The sequence below is a fragment of the Sus scrofa genome, chromosome 13, assembly GCF_000003025.6.
Source record: "Sus scrofa isolate TJ Tabasco breed Duroc chromosome 13, Sscrofa11.1, whole genome shotgun sequence".
Lineage (NCBI taxonomy): Eukaryota > Metazoa > Chordata > Mammalia > Artiodactyla > Suidae > Sus > Sus scrofa.
The window spans coordinates 70,772,151-70,786,783 of record NC_010455.5 but is presented as its reverse complement, the minus strand read 5'-3'; the positions used below and the strand labels follow the sequence as shown (position 1 = coordinate 70,786,783).

Sequence of the window (14,633 nt, the reverse complement as noted above, 5' to 3'; positions counted from 1 at the left end):
TGCAGAGACACAGCAGCAGGGAAAGCCTGTATGGCTAGTGGAGTAGGGCCTGAGAGGTGAGTCTGGGCTGTGTTGTGAAGGCCTTGACTGTCACATGGGGGCGAGGTTGCTTTATCCTGTAGGGCAGTGGCTTTTCTGTGGGGTCTGCGGACCACAGGGCTGCTGGAGATGCCTGGGGCTGTGAAGGCCAGGGTGTTAGGAGGAAAACTAAGTAGGGCGATGTGATGAGGATGGGGGTGCGGTTAGTATAGATTGAGAGGTCAGGATGCTCTCCCTAAAAGCCCCAAAGGACAGCCCTGCAGAGAGTGGGGATGGGGCAGGGCACATGGAAAGTGTTCTGGGCAGAAAGTATAGTGTGTGCAAAGGCCCTGGGGCAGAAGGAGCCTGAGGAGTTCAGTTAGATAGAGTGAGTGAGAAAGGAGGTAGAGAAAGGAGATGCAGTGGAGAGGTCACAAGATAGTGGGGGGCTCTAGGGGACTGGAGGCCGAGGAGAGATGCAGTCTGGTTTATACCTGTAAGCAGTCATTCTGACACCATCTGAGGATGGACTGGAAGAGGACACAGGAGCTGGGAGCCTGTTGGGCCAAGAGATGGTGGTGGAGTGAGGGGTGAGGCGGGTGACAGGGGTGGCTTTGGAGGTGTCCATGAGGGTGGTTGGTTGGAGGAGGGAGGTGAGCAAGGAGGTGAGGGTCCTAAGTTGGCATGGGGGTATGGGGTGCAGGGGGAGGTGGTTCTGGGAAGATGGGCTGCTGCACAAATTCTGGCTGTGGGAGCCCCAGGGAGATGCCCACTGTGGGGGTTGCTCAGACGGCTGCGTGTGCAGGAGATGGTCGTGCAGGAGGGGCAAGGTGAGGAAGGAGGCCAGGCGAGATTAGCTAGGCCAGGGCGTAGATGGAGAGGCGAGGAGGCCCTGAGGTTGATGCTATGAGAGACAGAGGAGGGGGCCTGGGGGGTGGGGCCATGCACCAGGAGCTGGGGGCACATATCCTGTCCATGCCTTGGATGGTACCAGGCAGTGCCAGGCATGGCCCAGAGCTCATTCCCACTTCTGATCCAAGTGGGTGGCCCTTCCCCTCGTAAGGGGTCCTGTCCCTGAGTTCTTTGTCTGCAAAGGGATAAGAGCCAGGAGAGAATGGTGGGAGGGTTGCCAGGCGCAGGCTGTGACCTGGCATCTGCTCAGGAGGGGCAGGGAGGGAGCCCCGTTCAGACCACAGGGAAATAGCGCCTCCTCTCAGGCTGATGTGGAGATGCATGGAGGGGCCCTCCAGGATCAGCTGCATCAAGGCACAGACGTGGGGGCAGCTGAGGCTGGAGGGGGACAGGAGCAGGGGGACTGAGGCTTGGGGCTTCTAACTCCCCACCTGATCTAGAGCGAGACTGGTAACACCGGCAGGTGAAAGTACATGGCCTCACGCCTGCTCGAGGCTGGCACTCCGTGCATTCCAGTGGTTATTGTTACCCTCATAGGCACCCACCTGTGTCATCTGGCTGAGACCCAGGGGTCTGGGACAGTGTCCTCATCTCTGTAAGGCAATCCTGGGGAAGGTATAGGGAGAAAAAGTGCAGTTCAGTAGAAGAAAGGATGTTGTGAAATGAGCTATGCAGAAAGGGACAAGCTCCATGGGTGGAGTGAGTTCCCCATCACCAGAGGTATTCAAGGTGGGACTCCCACTTGCCAGAGTGTAATAAGAGAGACTAGGTATGGATTGGTGGCATCACTCTCAGGGGCCACAGACTCAAGTCCTGGCTTGGACATTGTAGAGGAAGAAACAGACACTCATATGTAAGCCGGAGGGTTTCCCATAGTGATAAATGATGTGATTTGAGAAGACTGGGCCTGTCTTTGCCATATAGATGTTTTACACTGTTAGGTCATTGGTTGTATTAAGGTTGGCTTATTTTTATTTTTTTTTGGTCTTTTAAGGGCTACACCTGCGGCATATGGAAGTTCCCAGGCCAGGGGTCCAATCAGAGCTACAGCTGCCGGCCTACACTAGAGCCACAGCAATGTAGGATCCAGGCCGAGTCTGCATCCCACACCACAGCTCACAGCAATGCTAGATCCTTAACCCACTGAGTGGGGCTAGGGATCGAACCTGCGTCTTCATGGATACTAGTTGGGTTCATTATTGCTGAGCCACAGTGTGAACTCCCTCAGGTTGGCCTTTTTGCTTGTGTATTTCTCTTTTCCCCCAGCTTTATTGAGGTGTATTCGATGAGATGACATTAATATTCTAAGTTTAAGGCATAAAAGGTGATGCTTTGGAACACATGTATAGTGAAATGATTATTGCAATAATGTTGGTTAATACATTCACATCACTTCATACAGCATTTTTTATTGTTCATGTTTGTGGTGGGAACACTTCAGATCTACTCTCACAGGAATGTGTGAGTATGTAATCTGTCATTGTTCACTGTAGATGCCAAGCTATGTGCCAGATCCTGGAACTTAGTCATCTTATAACTGGAAGTTTGCACCCTTTGACCACCGTCTCTCCTTTCCTCCTGCCCCCTCTCCCCCACCCAGTTCTTGGCAACCATTCTACTCTGTATCTATGAGTTTGGCTTTTTCACATTCCCTGTATAAGTGATATCACAGTATTTGTCTCTCTGTTTGGCTTCTTTCACTTCAAATGCCCTTGGGGCCCATCCATATTGTTGCAAATGACAGAAATCCCTTCCTTTTAATGGCTGAATAATATTCCTGTGTGTGTGTGTGTGTGTGTGCGCGCGCGCGCACGCGAGCACATGCGTGCACATGCATGCACACGTTTTCCTTATCCATTCCTCCATTGATGGACACTTAGCTTGTTTCCATGTCTTAGCCATTGTGGGTAGTGCCATGAACATGGGGGTGTGGATATCTTAAGTTATTAGTGTTTTAATTTTCTTTGGATAAATACTCAGAAGGGGAGTGCTGGATCACATGGCAGCTCTATTTTTAATTTTTTTTTTTTTTTTGGCTGTGCCTGTGGCATGTGAAAGTTCCTAGGACAGAGATTGAACCTGCGCCACAGAAGTGGCCTGAACCACTGCAGTGACAGTGTTGGACCCTTAACCCAAAAGACCACCAGGATCTCCTATTTTTAATTTTTTGAGGCTCCTCCATACTATTTTCTGTAGTAGCTGCACCAATTTGCATTTCTGCTAACAGTGCATGAGGGTTCCCTTTTCTCCACATCTTCACCAACATTTATTATTTCTTGTCTTTTTTGATCATAGCTGCCCTAACAGGTGTGAAGTGATACCTTGTAGTTTTCATTTCTCTGATGGTGAGTGATATTGAGCACCTTTGCCCACACCTATTGCCTATTTATATGCCTTTGAAACATGTCTCTTTTGGTCTTTTCCCCATTTTAAAATAATTTTTAAAATTATTGAGTTACTGAGTTGTATGAGTTCCATATGTATATGGATGTTAACCCCCTTAACATTATATGGTTTGCAAATATTTTCTCCCATTCTCTAGATTGCCTTTTCATTTTATTGATTGTTTCTTTTGCTGTATAGAAACTTTTTAATTTGATATAGTCCCACCTGTTGATATTTGCTTTTGTTGCTTGTGCTTTTGGTGTCATTACCAAAAAATTGTTACCAAGACCAGTGTTAAGAATCTATTCCTGTGCCCATTGTGGCACAGCAGAAACGAATCTGACTAGGAACCGTGAGATTGCAGGTTCAGTTTCTGGCCTCGCTCAGTGGATTAAGGATCCGGCATTGCCGTGAGCTGTGGTGTAGGTCGCAGACATGGCTTGGATCCTGTGTTGCTGTGGCTGTTGTGTAGGCCGGCAGCTGTAGCTCCGATTAGATCCCTGGTCTGGGAACCTCCATATGCTGCAGGTGTGGGCCTAAAAAGCCAAAAGCCAAAAGCCAAAAAAAAAAAAAGAATCTATTCCTCTCTCATTTCTTCTAGGAGTTATGCATTTGCAGTAATTTATTTTTAGTTGATTTTTTTGTATGTGGTCTGAGGTAAGGGTCCAGTTTCAATCTTTTGTGGCTTTTATTTCTGAAGAAGGCTCTCTTTATCTAAAGTTATTTCCTAGATTTTCCTCTGATACTGCCTTTATAGATTTGGAATTTATTTTTGTTTGTGGTTGAGGTAGATGCCAAGATTAGAGACTTAATCCTTTCCCCGCTGAGTGTGAATGCCACCTCTGTCATATCCTAAATTCCCATATTCACGTCATTCAGTTTCTCAATTTTATTCTGTTCCATTGATCTCCTTGTCTTTTTAATTATTAAAACTTTGAAGTATGCGCCTCATGTTTTCAGAAAATTTCTGGGGTATTTTTAGAGACTTCCTATTTTGAATGAATTTTAGAATCAGCTTGACAAATTTCATGACAAATTATTTTGGGACTTCGGGATTCCAAATAGAGGACAACCTACATCTTTAAGGTATTGAATTCTCCTGTCTAGACATATAGTATATATTTCTAACAAAGTATACTGTTATATATATTAGGAAATTTTTTTTCTTTGCGTGTTTATTATAGATTTATTTAAAGGTTTCTTTCTCTTTTGAATGGGATTTTTTTCTCTTCCTATTTGATCAAGGCTGGTGTATAGGAAAGCCACAAACTTGTGTATGTGTATGTTGATTTTGTTTTTGGCTACCATATAATAATAAGAACAAGACTAGTATTTACTTCAGTACTCTGTTAATATTGATTCCTTTGGATTTTCTAGAAAGAGGAAATCATAACACCTGCAAATAATGACCATTATCTCTTTCTAGTATTTCTACTGCTTCTTTTTTTCTTGTTCTATTGCATCTGCTAGCATCTCTAGGACAGCGCTAAACAATAATGTATGTAAGCATTTGCATCATATTTCTGACCTCAGTGGGACATGTGTCTAATGTTTCAGCATTGGATGTGATGTTTGCTACATGTTTCTGGTAGACACTGGTTATCAAGAGTTTAGAGGTCCTTGTAGGCTGCAGCGGCTGTGTAGCTGTAGGGCCTCAGAGCAGGAATTGAGTCTTTAGGGAGGAGAAATGGCTATACATGGTAGCACTAAGATGTTGACCCAGTTGAAAAGTTATTTTGTGATACCTTGCTGCTCCTCAGCTTGTATGAAGATGTTTGAGATGAGCTTTATCTTTGAATATCACTTATTTTCAGACCTCAGAGGCAGATGGTTGGGTTCATTACATTCCTCAGTTCCTGGCTCCTTCTACCCTTATCATCTTTGCAAGACTTTCTCTTGTTTAATTTCGTGTTTATTCCCTTTCACCTCCTTTCCCCATAGCCATCCCTCTACCCGACCCTAGGCTATAGTTCTCTTCAATCTGTGTGGGGTTTTTTTTTTTTTTTTTTTAATGTCTTCATTCAAAACATGTATTGTAATTTTTGTGTGCAGTCTTTTTAGTTTCTGTGACAGATCTCACTTGGTTTCTTCTTGTTACCCTCAGCAGTCTATTCCCTGCTGCTCTGTGTTGCTGTGTGTACTCGTGTCCAGCTTCACGTTGTGTGTATGTCTAGTCTATGGTTTCTGACAGCTCTGCAATCCTCCGAGCTCTGTGGAGGATGTCCCCACATTCTACTCATGACCCCTTTGGTGATGAACACCCAGGCTACCCCCACCCCACTTCCTCAAATAACACTGAAGTGAGTGATCATACTTGGTGTTGAATGTGGGTCCAGGTGAAGACTTCCCTGGAATAAACTCCCAGAAGCAGAACCACTGGGTCCTTGACAATGCCTGTGTTTGCGTAAATGGTGCCTGTTCTCCCTCCAGGCTGGCCGTGCCCGTCACCACTCCCACCCCCAGGGCATGACGGTTCCCACCTGGGCCTGGCATTTATCACTCTAATTTTTCCAGTTGAACAGGTGTTTCACTTTTTTTTTTTTCATGTTAATTTTCAGGAGGCTACGGTATTTTCTTGTTAGCAAGTCTTTGTCAGTTAAGGCATTCCAAAAACATCTCCTGACCTGTTGGCACTCTCTTGTATTTGTCCACAGACTTCTTTGTTATAGAGAATTTTAATTTTTTTTTTTTTGTCTTTTTGCCATTTCTTGGGCTGCTCCCACAGCATATGGAGGTTCCCAGGCTAGGGGTCGAATTGGAGCTGTAGCCAATGGCCTACGCCAGAGCCACAGCAACGCGGGATCCGAGCCGCATCTGCCACCTACACCACAGCTCACGGCAATGCCGGATCGTCAACCCACTGAGCAAGGGCAGGGATCGAACCCGCAACCTCATAGTTCCTAGTTGGATTCGTTAACCACTGTGCCATGACGGAACTCTGAGACTTTTAATTTTGAGGTGGGCAAATTCATCCTCTCTCTCTCTCTCTTTTTTTGGTTGTGCCTATGGCATGTGGAAGTACTGGGGCCAGGGATCGAATCCACGCCACAGCAGTGACCACCCCAGATCCTGAATCCCTGAGCCACCAGGAGATTGAAATTCATCCTTTTTTTAACCTGTGGTCCTTTCGTTTGAATTTTAAGACATCCTCCCACCCTGACTCCTCCTGCCCTTCCTTATCACAGATATTTTCCCTCTGGACTTTCGTAGATGGGTTTTGAACTTACCTTGCTGCTGCTGCTCTTTTCTTATGTCTCGTCCTGTCTTAGTGACTTGTCTGGTACCTTGGGAGCAGAGCCTGAGTTGGGGTTTCTTGTCCACATGGTGGTTCTTTTGGAGAACTGCCCAGGGAAGGCGCCAGATGACACGGGGGCCCCCCAGGGCTGTCCCCTTGGAAGTGGGGCTGGGTCAGTGATTGGCCATACTCCTTCCTGCCCGCCTCCTGGGTGGACGCAGCCCTCCCAGGCAGTCTGCAGGGAAGGTGCACTTGTGAGCTGCTGGCAGCCACCTGCATGGGCAGCAGGCTATTTCCTGCCCAGTGGCGGGGATCCAGCCTGGCCCCAGCAGCATCTACTAAACCTGCTGACCCCAGACACCTGGAAACCGCACACTCCCTCCATGTGGTGACTCTGCCTGTGTTGCCACCCACAGTGTCCACCAAGGACCTGATTGAGACATGCTGTGCTGCTGGGCAGCAGTGGGCCATCGACAATGACGAGTGCCTGGACATCCCCGAGAGTGGTGCCGAGGGCGACGTGTGCAGGTAGGGCAGGCACCCTGAGCAGGTGGAGTACCCGGCTGCTGGCCCCACTTTCCTGTGCCCTTTCCCCAGGCCCCCAGCACCAGGTGAGCACTGAGCCGCCTGTGTCCACGTGCATGTGGGCCATTGGATGCCACTGCTTGGGGCCGGCTGGCTGGGCTCCAGGGTGGGGGGCCCAGGACCAGCCCCAGGAGCAGACTAACCAGCAGGCTTGTCACCGGCCTAGGGAGCATGTTCGGAAGAACACACACTTGGGTGCCGGCGTTGAGGGACCACTAGCACTTGGGAGCAATTAGGTACTTCTCTCACCAGGTGCTGCACTGCTGAGCCGTGCTCAGTCCACATGGGCTTTCCCTCCTCAGCTTTGAGCCAGACCTTCAGCCCCCCTTCCTTTCTCCACTTTGCTCCTCTGGGGTCTCCAAAAGGCCAGCTTCTCGCTGTCCTCTGCTGCCTCTTCCAATTGCTTCTGACAGTAGTGTTCTCAACAAAGGAAGCCTTTATACCCACGTTCTCCCTGTGCCGGGCTCAGGAGACATCCTGGCCAGCCATTCACCCCTTCTTTTTTTCCAGGGATGCTGTCTTTTCCAGCCTATTCTTCTCTCCAGATAAGGAGATAAGGTTCAGAGAGGTGGTGTTGTTCACCCAAAGCCACACAGCTCATTGGGAGCATGGCCAGTATTAGACCCTGTGTTACCTAATGTCTGGCCCACAGTGCCTCCTTTAGAAACATGTAAATTCGAGCCTTGGCCCTTTCCTTTCTCCTCAGATGTCCCAGCAATGTGGGTGGCCTGGGAATTAGAGCATGGATTTTTTAGGGTTTGGAGCTAAGTTATCTAGTGTGTGCTTGTATCCCTCTTGTGACGGGACGCTCACTACTTCATAGACAGTCAGCTCATCACTGGATGGGCCTTCTGGGACATGCCCTTCCTCAAGTGGGACTAAATCCCACCTTTTCATGCACCACCCCCCAGCATTTTGTGTGCTGGCTCATCAGCTGTCTCTGCCTGGCAGCCCTAGGCATTGGAGGCATGACCAGGGATCCCAGAGGCTGTTTTCCTCTAGGCTGATCGCACTTCCTGAGATCCTTTCCTTTCCTTTTCAGTCCTGGGGGACTTGGAGTACTGACCTGCTCCATCATGGATCAGGTATCCAGAGCCCAGAGGGCTCCAGAGGTGGGAACAGGGCCCATGTCACTCAGTGGGGATGTGCTGGCTTGGCTGCTGCCCCTGACACCAGTCTGGGCCCTGCCTGCAGTAGACCTCAGCAGGCTCCCCCTCCTGAGCCACAGCTTCCACCACTGTGAAGCGGGGCCTGTGGTCCCTTCCTAGGGGTCCCCAGGGGTCCAGGGGAGTTGGTGGGGCTGAAGTGTGCATCTCTTTGCAGGACAGCCCAGAAGCACTGCTGTGTGTCCTACTTGAAGGAGAAGAGCTGCGTGGCCGGTGTCATGGGGGCTAAGGAGGGCGAGGCCTGCGGGGACGAGGACAATGACACCTGCAGTGTCTCCCTGTACAAGGCAAGCATGACTTGGGGCATTGTGGCCTGAGCCTGAAGGTCCTTGAGGGCCACAGGGCTGCTCCAGGGGAAGGACATTTACTCCAGAGGTTGCGGGGTGGGGAAGCTATTCATCTGCACAGAAAACATCACTCGTCTCCAGGAGATAGTGATTGAGCATCAGTGTGTGCTGGCCACTGTTTTAGGCAGTAAGAATGCAGAAATGAATAACAGGCAAAAATTGCTGCCCTCAGGGGGCTTTCTTTTTCTTTTCTGGTTCTTTTGTGACTGGCATTTCATTGAACATAATGTCCCCAGGGTTTATCTGTGTTCTCTCATGTGTCACAACTTCCCTCCTTTTCAAGACTGAATCACATTCTCTGGTATGGATCGACCACATTTTGTTTATCCGTCCTCTGTTGACGGAACTTGGGTTGCTTCTGCCTCTTGGCTGCTGTGAGTAATGCTGAGTTAGCCTGGATGTAAAAACAGCCCCTCTCTTGAGGGCAGAAAGTACATCCCTTTATATCACATTGGCTAGAACTTAAGCTGGTGGCTGGCTGCTAGCTGCAAGGAGGGCTGGGAATTGTAGTCCTGATTCTGGAGAGGACATGTGCCCAATGCAAATTGAGATGGAGGGAAAACAGACAGCTGGCTGCCTGTGCAGTAGAAGATGAGGGCAAATACGGCAGTCGAGCACTTTCAGGGAATATCGCAGAAGGAGGGAGTTCCCGTCGTGGTGCAGTGGTTAACGAATCCGACTAGGAACCATGAGGTTGCGGGTTCGGTCCCTGCCCTTGCTCAGTGGGTTAACGATCCGGCGTTGCCGTGAGCTGTGGTGTAGGTTGCAGACGCGGCTCGGATCCCATGTTGCTGTGGCTCTGGCATAGGCCGGTGGCTACAGCTCCAATTCGACCCCTAGCCTGGGAACCTCCATATGCCTCAGGAGCGGCCCAAGAAATAGCAAAAAAAGACAAAAAAAAAAAAAAAATCACAAAAGGAGGTGTTTGTGGGGGAGAAGGGGACAGAGTTGAGGAAACCACAATGTCATGAGCCTAGATGACTGTCATAGGGACCTCTGGAGGAGGGCACCATTTGGTAGAGGATTTTGACTTTGATCTTTATCACGTTGGGGTCAATTTTTTCAAATAAAACAGCTGATAATAGGGAATGGGCCTTGGTGATGGGAAAGTTTAGAATTGCATTTTTGGAGTTCCTGTTGTGGCAAAGTGACAATGAACCTGACTAGAATCCATGATGATGCTGGTTCAATCCCTGGCCTTGTTCAGTGTGTTAAGGATCCAGCGTTGCCCTGAGATGTGATGTAGGTCGAAGACGCAGCTTGGATCTGGTATTACTATGACTGGGTGTGGGCCAGCAGCTCTGATTTGACCCCTAGCCTGGGAACCTCCATATATTGCTAGTGCGGCCCTAAAAAGTCCAAAAAAAAAAAAAAAGGCATTTATGTTTATAGGCTTGGCCCTGGACAAGTCCTCTTTTCTGAGCCTTAGCTTCTAGACCTATAAAATAGGCATAATAGTCCATGTTTTTCAGGTGATGGTGAGGATCAGGGGAAATGCTGGCTGTGAAGTATGTGGTGGGTCGTCCCTATGTGGATATGTTTACCATTGGGGGGTGCAGCCTGGAGTAAGTGAGCTTCTGCTGTGTAATGATTATGATTCATGAGTCAGGGTCACTTTGCTGACCTTGCCCATGCCCTGCTGACCTTGGCTGGGCTCACTTACATGTCTGCCACCAGCTAATGGCTCTGCTGGCACTAGATCTAGGATGGCCATAGCTGGGACCATGTTTCTCTGCTCCATGTGGTATCAATCTCCAGGAGGGTTGCATGGGCTTGTTCAGGTGGTGGCTAGGCAGGGTTCCAACATGGGGATAGATGTGTGCAAGGTTTTTTGTGGCCAGGGCTCAAAATGGGCACACTGTCACTTCTATCTCATCCTGTTGGCCAAGGTAAGTCATGAGGCACTGTCACGAGGCTGTGAAATGTCCCCTCTCTTTCAACAGGAGAAACTGCACTGTCACAGTAGACCTAGTGAACACCTGGGGCTCTTATTGCAATCCATCCACCACAGTAGTTTAGACAAATTAAAGACTATTTTTGGAGGCAGGCAGTCTGGGATAGGGGTGAATCCACACAATATCTTCAGGCTTCTGTATTTCTGCTCAGTCATCTTTAGCTTGTAATTTCCGTCTTCAAGATCACCTGATGAGGAGTTCCCATCGTGGCTCAGCAGTTAGTGAACCCAGCTAGCATCCATGAGGACACGGGTTTAATCCCTGGCCTTGCTCAGTGGGTTAAGGATCCAGTGTTGCCCTGAGCTATAGTATAGGTCGCGTTGCTGTGGCTGTGGTGTAGGCCAGCGGCTACAGTTCTGGTTGGACCCTAACCTGGGACCCTCCATATGCCACAGGTGTGGCCCTGAAAGACCAAAAAAAAAAACACCTCATGACCCAAAATAGTTGCTACCGCTCCAGCCATCACATCTGTTCCAAAAAGGAGGATGAGGGAGAGCAAAAAGATGTACTTTTGGAGTTCCCTTGTGGTACAGCAGGTTAAGGATCTGGCTTTGTCACTGCAGCAGCTTGGGTCATTGCTGTGGTGCAGTTTTGATTCCTGACCCAGAAACTTCCATATGCCACAAGTGTGGCCAAAAAAAAAAAAGTTCTTTCAAGCTGATTCAACTCCAGTGAAAGCTGTCCTGAAAGCTTCACCCAGTGACCCTGTCTGTAACTTTAAGGGACCCTGAGCAAGGGTGCCTTTTAGGTCACCTGAATAGAATTGGAGTCTGTTAGTAAATATTCGGGCAGTTAGTGGGTGTGGCTGGGTGTTAACCTGTAGTTTTCACAAAAGGCCATTTATGAATTATTGCAAAAAACTTGCATTAGCTAAGCCAGACGTGGGAAATGGGGACAGACGACACCTCTGCCCCAGAGAGCACATCCTGGGCAGAAGAAACAAGACAGGGGTGAATTTGCTTCCATTTATCAGGCCCTCCCCTGAGCCCAGGGGCCCTGAGGGAGTCCCATGGGCTCACAGGCCATAGGGAAGGCCAAAGGAGCTGGGCGGTGACCACAGGTCTCTCTATAGCAATGCTGTGACTGCTGTGGTCTGGGGCTCCGCGTGCGGGCCGAGGGCCAGGCGTGCGAGTCCAACCCCAACCTGGGCTACCCCTGCAACCACGTCATGCTGTCCTGCTGTGAGGGTGAGGACCCCCTCATTGTGCCTGAGGTCCGTCGGCCTCCGGAGCCCGAGGCTGCACCACAGAGAGGTGGGTGATGTTCCCCAGCCAGGTGGTGGTTGGGGATAGCTGCCAGGGCTTCTGGGCAAGGCTGCATGCTCTCTTGCCTTCTGTGGGGACCCTGGTCCTCCTTTGTCTATGGTTTGAGGCACAAATTCTCTAACGATGGACAGAGTTCTTCTGTGGCCTCTGATGATGGACTGTCCTCTTATTTCCAAGATGGTGATCTCATTCAATTTTCCACTTACCAACTCCTTCACTCACTGCCTACCACCCATCTCTCCCCACTCTCCACCCACCTACCCACCCACACTCCTATTTCTTTGTTCACCTACACATCTGTAGTTTTCCTCCCCATCTACCCACATATTTTACCCATTCTCTGGTCTGTCTCTCCAACAGTCACTCCCCCTTCCTCTCATCCAGCCACATACCATCCATCTACCCACCCACCCACCCATCGGGTATCCCTCCATCCTTCATCCACCCTGCCATCCATCCTTCCTTCATCTTCCACCTACCCACCCATCCATTTATCTGCCCACCCCTCCATCTACCCCTCCATCCACCCACCCACCCCTCCATCCAGTCATCCATTCACCCAACCCTCCATCCTTTTCATGCTGTCTCAGCTGAGCACACAGAAAGTCTAGTGAGGACCTGATCTGATTTCCTGAGGGCTTGTGGTCTCTGCCACTTGCTGCGACTAACCTGGCTCCCGTCATGAGCACAGACCACTACCCCAGTTTCAGAGGCAGAGCTGGCGAGCCGGGAGGCCCTGTCGCTGGGCACGGAGACTGAGCTGCCCAACAGTCTGCCAGGCGACGACCAGGATGAGTGCCTGCTTCTCCCAGGGGAGCTGTGCCAGCATCTCTGCATCAACACCGTGGGCTCCTACCGCTGTGCCTGTTTTCCTGGCTTCTCACTGCAGGATGATCGCCGTACCTGCCGTCCAGGTGAGGGCCTGGATAGTCAGGGCCAGCGCTGATCTTGCCAGCAGAGCAGGTGTTCCTGGGCTGAGGACCATGGGGTCCTTCCCCTCCCGCAACCCCACACATTGGAACCTGCAGGTGCTGGAGTCCCCAGCGATGGGTTTGAAGCCAGATGAACAGGCATCCTTCTGGAGTTCTATCTGCAGGGCAGCCCCAGTGCCCTGCCCTGAATTCAAGTGCAGCACCAGGACCTGGGCTACAGAGGCCCCACCAACCAGATCTGTGTCCCCTAACAGTGGCCTGCAGAGGTCAAGCCCTGGAGGGCAGCCCAGGAGTCTACCCCAGCACCTGGGCCAGAAGGACTTGTCCCTGCCAGCTTCCAGGGATAGAGTCCTTTGAGTCCAGAAACTTTCCCCTCCATCTCCCTCTGGCTGGATTAGTTGTGAGATGGGCCTTGCCTGAGCCCCATGCCTCCCTGGGCCTCAGCTTCCTCTCCTGTGGGGGTGTGGGGGTGGGGGTGTGAGGCCAGGCCCCCTTTGTTGAGTGCCCCTTGGCGCGTGATGCCTTTTCAGGCCTGAGGCCTGGCTTAAAGACATGAGGCCCCTCCTGTCTGCTCGCCCTGACAGATGGTGGCCGCCCCCAGCCAGAGACCACAGAGGAGTCCGCGCTGAGGCCTGAATCCTCCCAGGTGGCCCCCAACACCATCGCGCTGCCAGTGCCACAGCCCAACACCTGCAAAGGTAACCCAGCCACAGGCAGGCAGTGAGACTCCCCCCGACCCCCACTCCAGGCTGGGTGGGTGCAAGGTGGCCCCTGCCAAGGGCTGCTTCTGGGGGTGTCACTTAGTGTCTCAGTCAGAGGTCAGGTGAGGAGCTGCAAGAGGTGAGAATGGGAGAGGTGCAGCCTGGGGCAAGCGCCTGTGACCCAGGATGGCCCATCAGCTGCTTTTAGTCTCAGTTACCAGAAAGTGGAGAGCATGAAACCCTCACCCAGGAGTCCTGGAGCCTGCGTTCAGTGACAGAAGTCCTCTGCCTCCCGCCTCCTCTCCTCTGCCGTCTTCCTCTCTGTCACCTCCCTCCTCTCCCCCACGTCCTCTCCTCCACCTTCTGCCCCTGTGCCATGTTCCTCTGTGTTCCTCCCTGTTGTCTTTCTCTGTCTCCTCTCTCATCCCTGTTACCAGAGCGAGGGGTTTGTCCCAGTGGTGGTGGAGGACCCAGGTCATCATCCCAGACCCCAGCCGATGTAGAAGTGGATTGAAGTGGATTGAAGGGTTGACCTTGTAAAAGGGTCAGGAGTGGGGTCCTCAGGTCCCAGCCTCTCTGCCTGTAGGTTGAAGCTGGGCAGAGGGCAGGGAAGCAGGGACCGGCTTGCTCGTCTCTGATTTCTGTGTGGTTCCTTGCAGACAATGGGCCCTGCAAGCAGGTGTGCACTGTCATCAGGGACACCGTCATGTGCTCCTGCTTCCCTGGCTACGCCATCATGGCAGACGGCGTGTCCTGCGAAGGTGAGTGTCACCTGGGGGCCACCACGCAACTGTGCACACCTGAGCTGGCCTGCAGTGGTGTGGAGCGGGACAGACAAGCCGAATGCGGTGGGGTGGTTTTGGCCTAAAACTCACTGTGGGCACAGGTTCAGCTGCCCTAACAGCGAGCTGCAAGTCAGCAGCTAAAGCAGCTGCCTCCTCTCATATCCTGCACACAAGTTGTGTGTTTAGCTCAGCTGGGCATGCGGGCTGGCCACAGCCCTGCCACTCCCATCATGCTGCCCTGCCCTCCCTGGAGCTGGTCTTCTCAAACTACAGGGTGTGGCAGGGTCACCTGGGCCTGGGACCCCACAGATCCTGAGATGTCCACATCGCCCTGGACCTCCAACCCA

General features: G+C 51.1%; 1 protein-coding gene across 2 annotated transcripts in view; it reads left to right on the top strand.

Moving 5' to 3' along the window:
- FBLN2 (fibulin 2) overlaps positions 1 to 14,633 on the top strand; it is a 73,176-nt gene that overhangs the window by 43,647 nt on the left and 14,896 nt on the right. For both annotated transcript variants that reach the window (XM_021069383.1, XM_021069382.1), the window contains exons 3-8: positions 6,967 to 7,078; positions 8,459 to 8,588; positions 11,676 to 11,856; positions 12,573 to 12,782; positions 13,385 to 13,498; positions 14,161 to 14,262. In XM_021069383.1, coding sequence (XP_020925042.1) covers positions 6,967 to 7,078; positions 8,459 to 8,588; positions 11,676 to 11,856; positions 12,573 to 12,782; positions 13,385 to 13,498; positions 14,161 to 14,262 — 849 coding nt within the window. The remainder of the gene's footprint in view (positions 1 to 6,966; positions 7,079 to 8,458; positions 8,589 to 11,675; positions 11,857 to 12,572; positions 12,783 to 13,384; positions 13,499 to 14,160; positions 14,263 to 14,633) is intronic.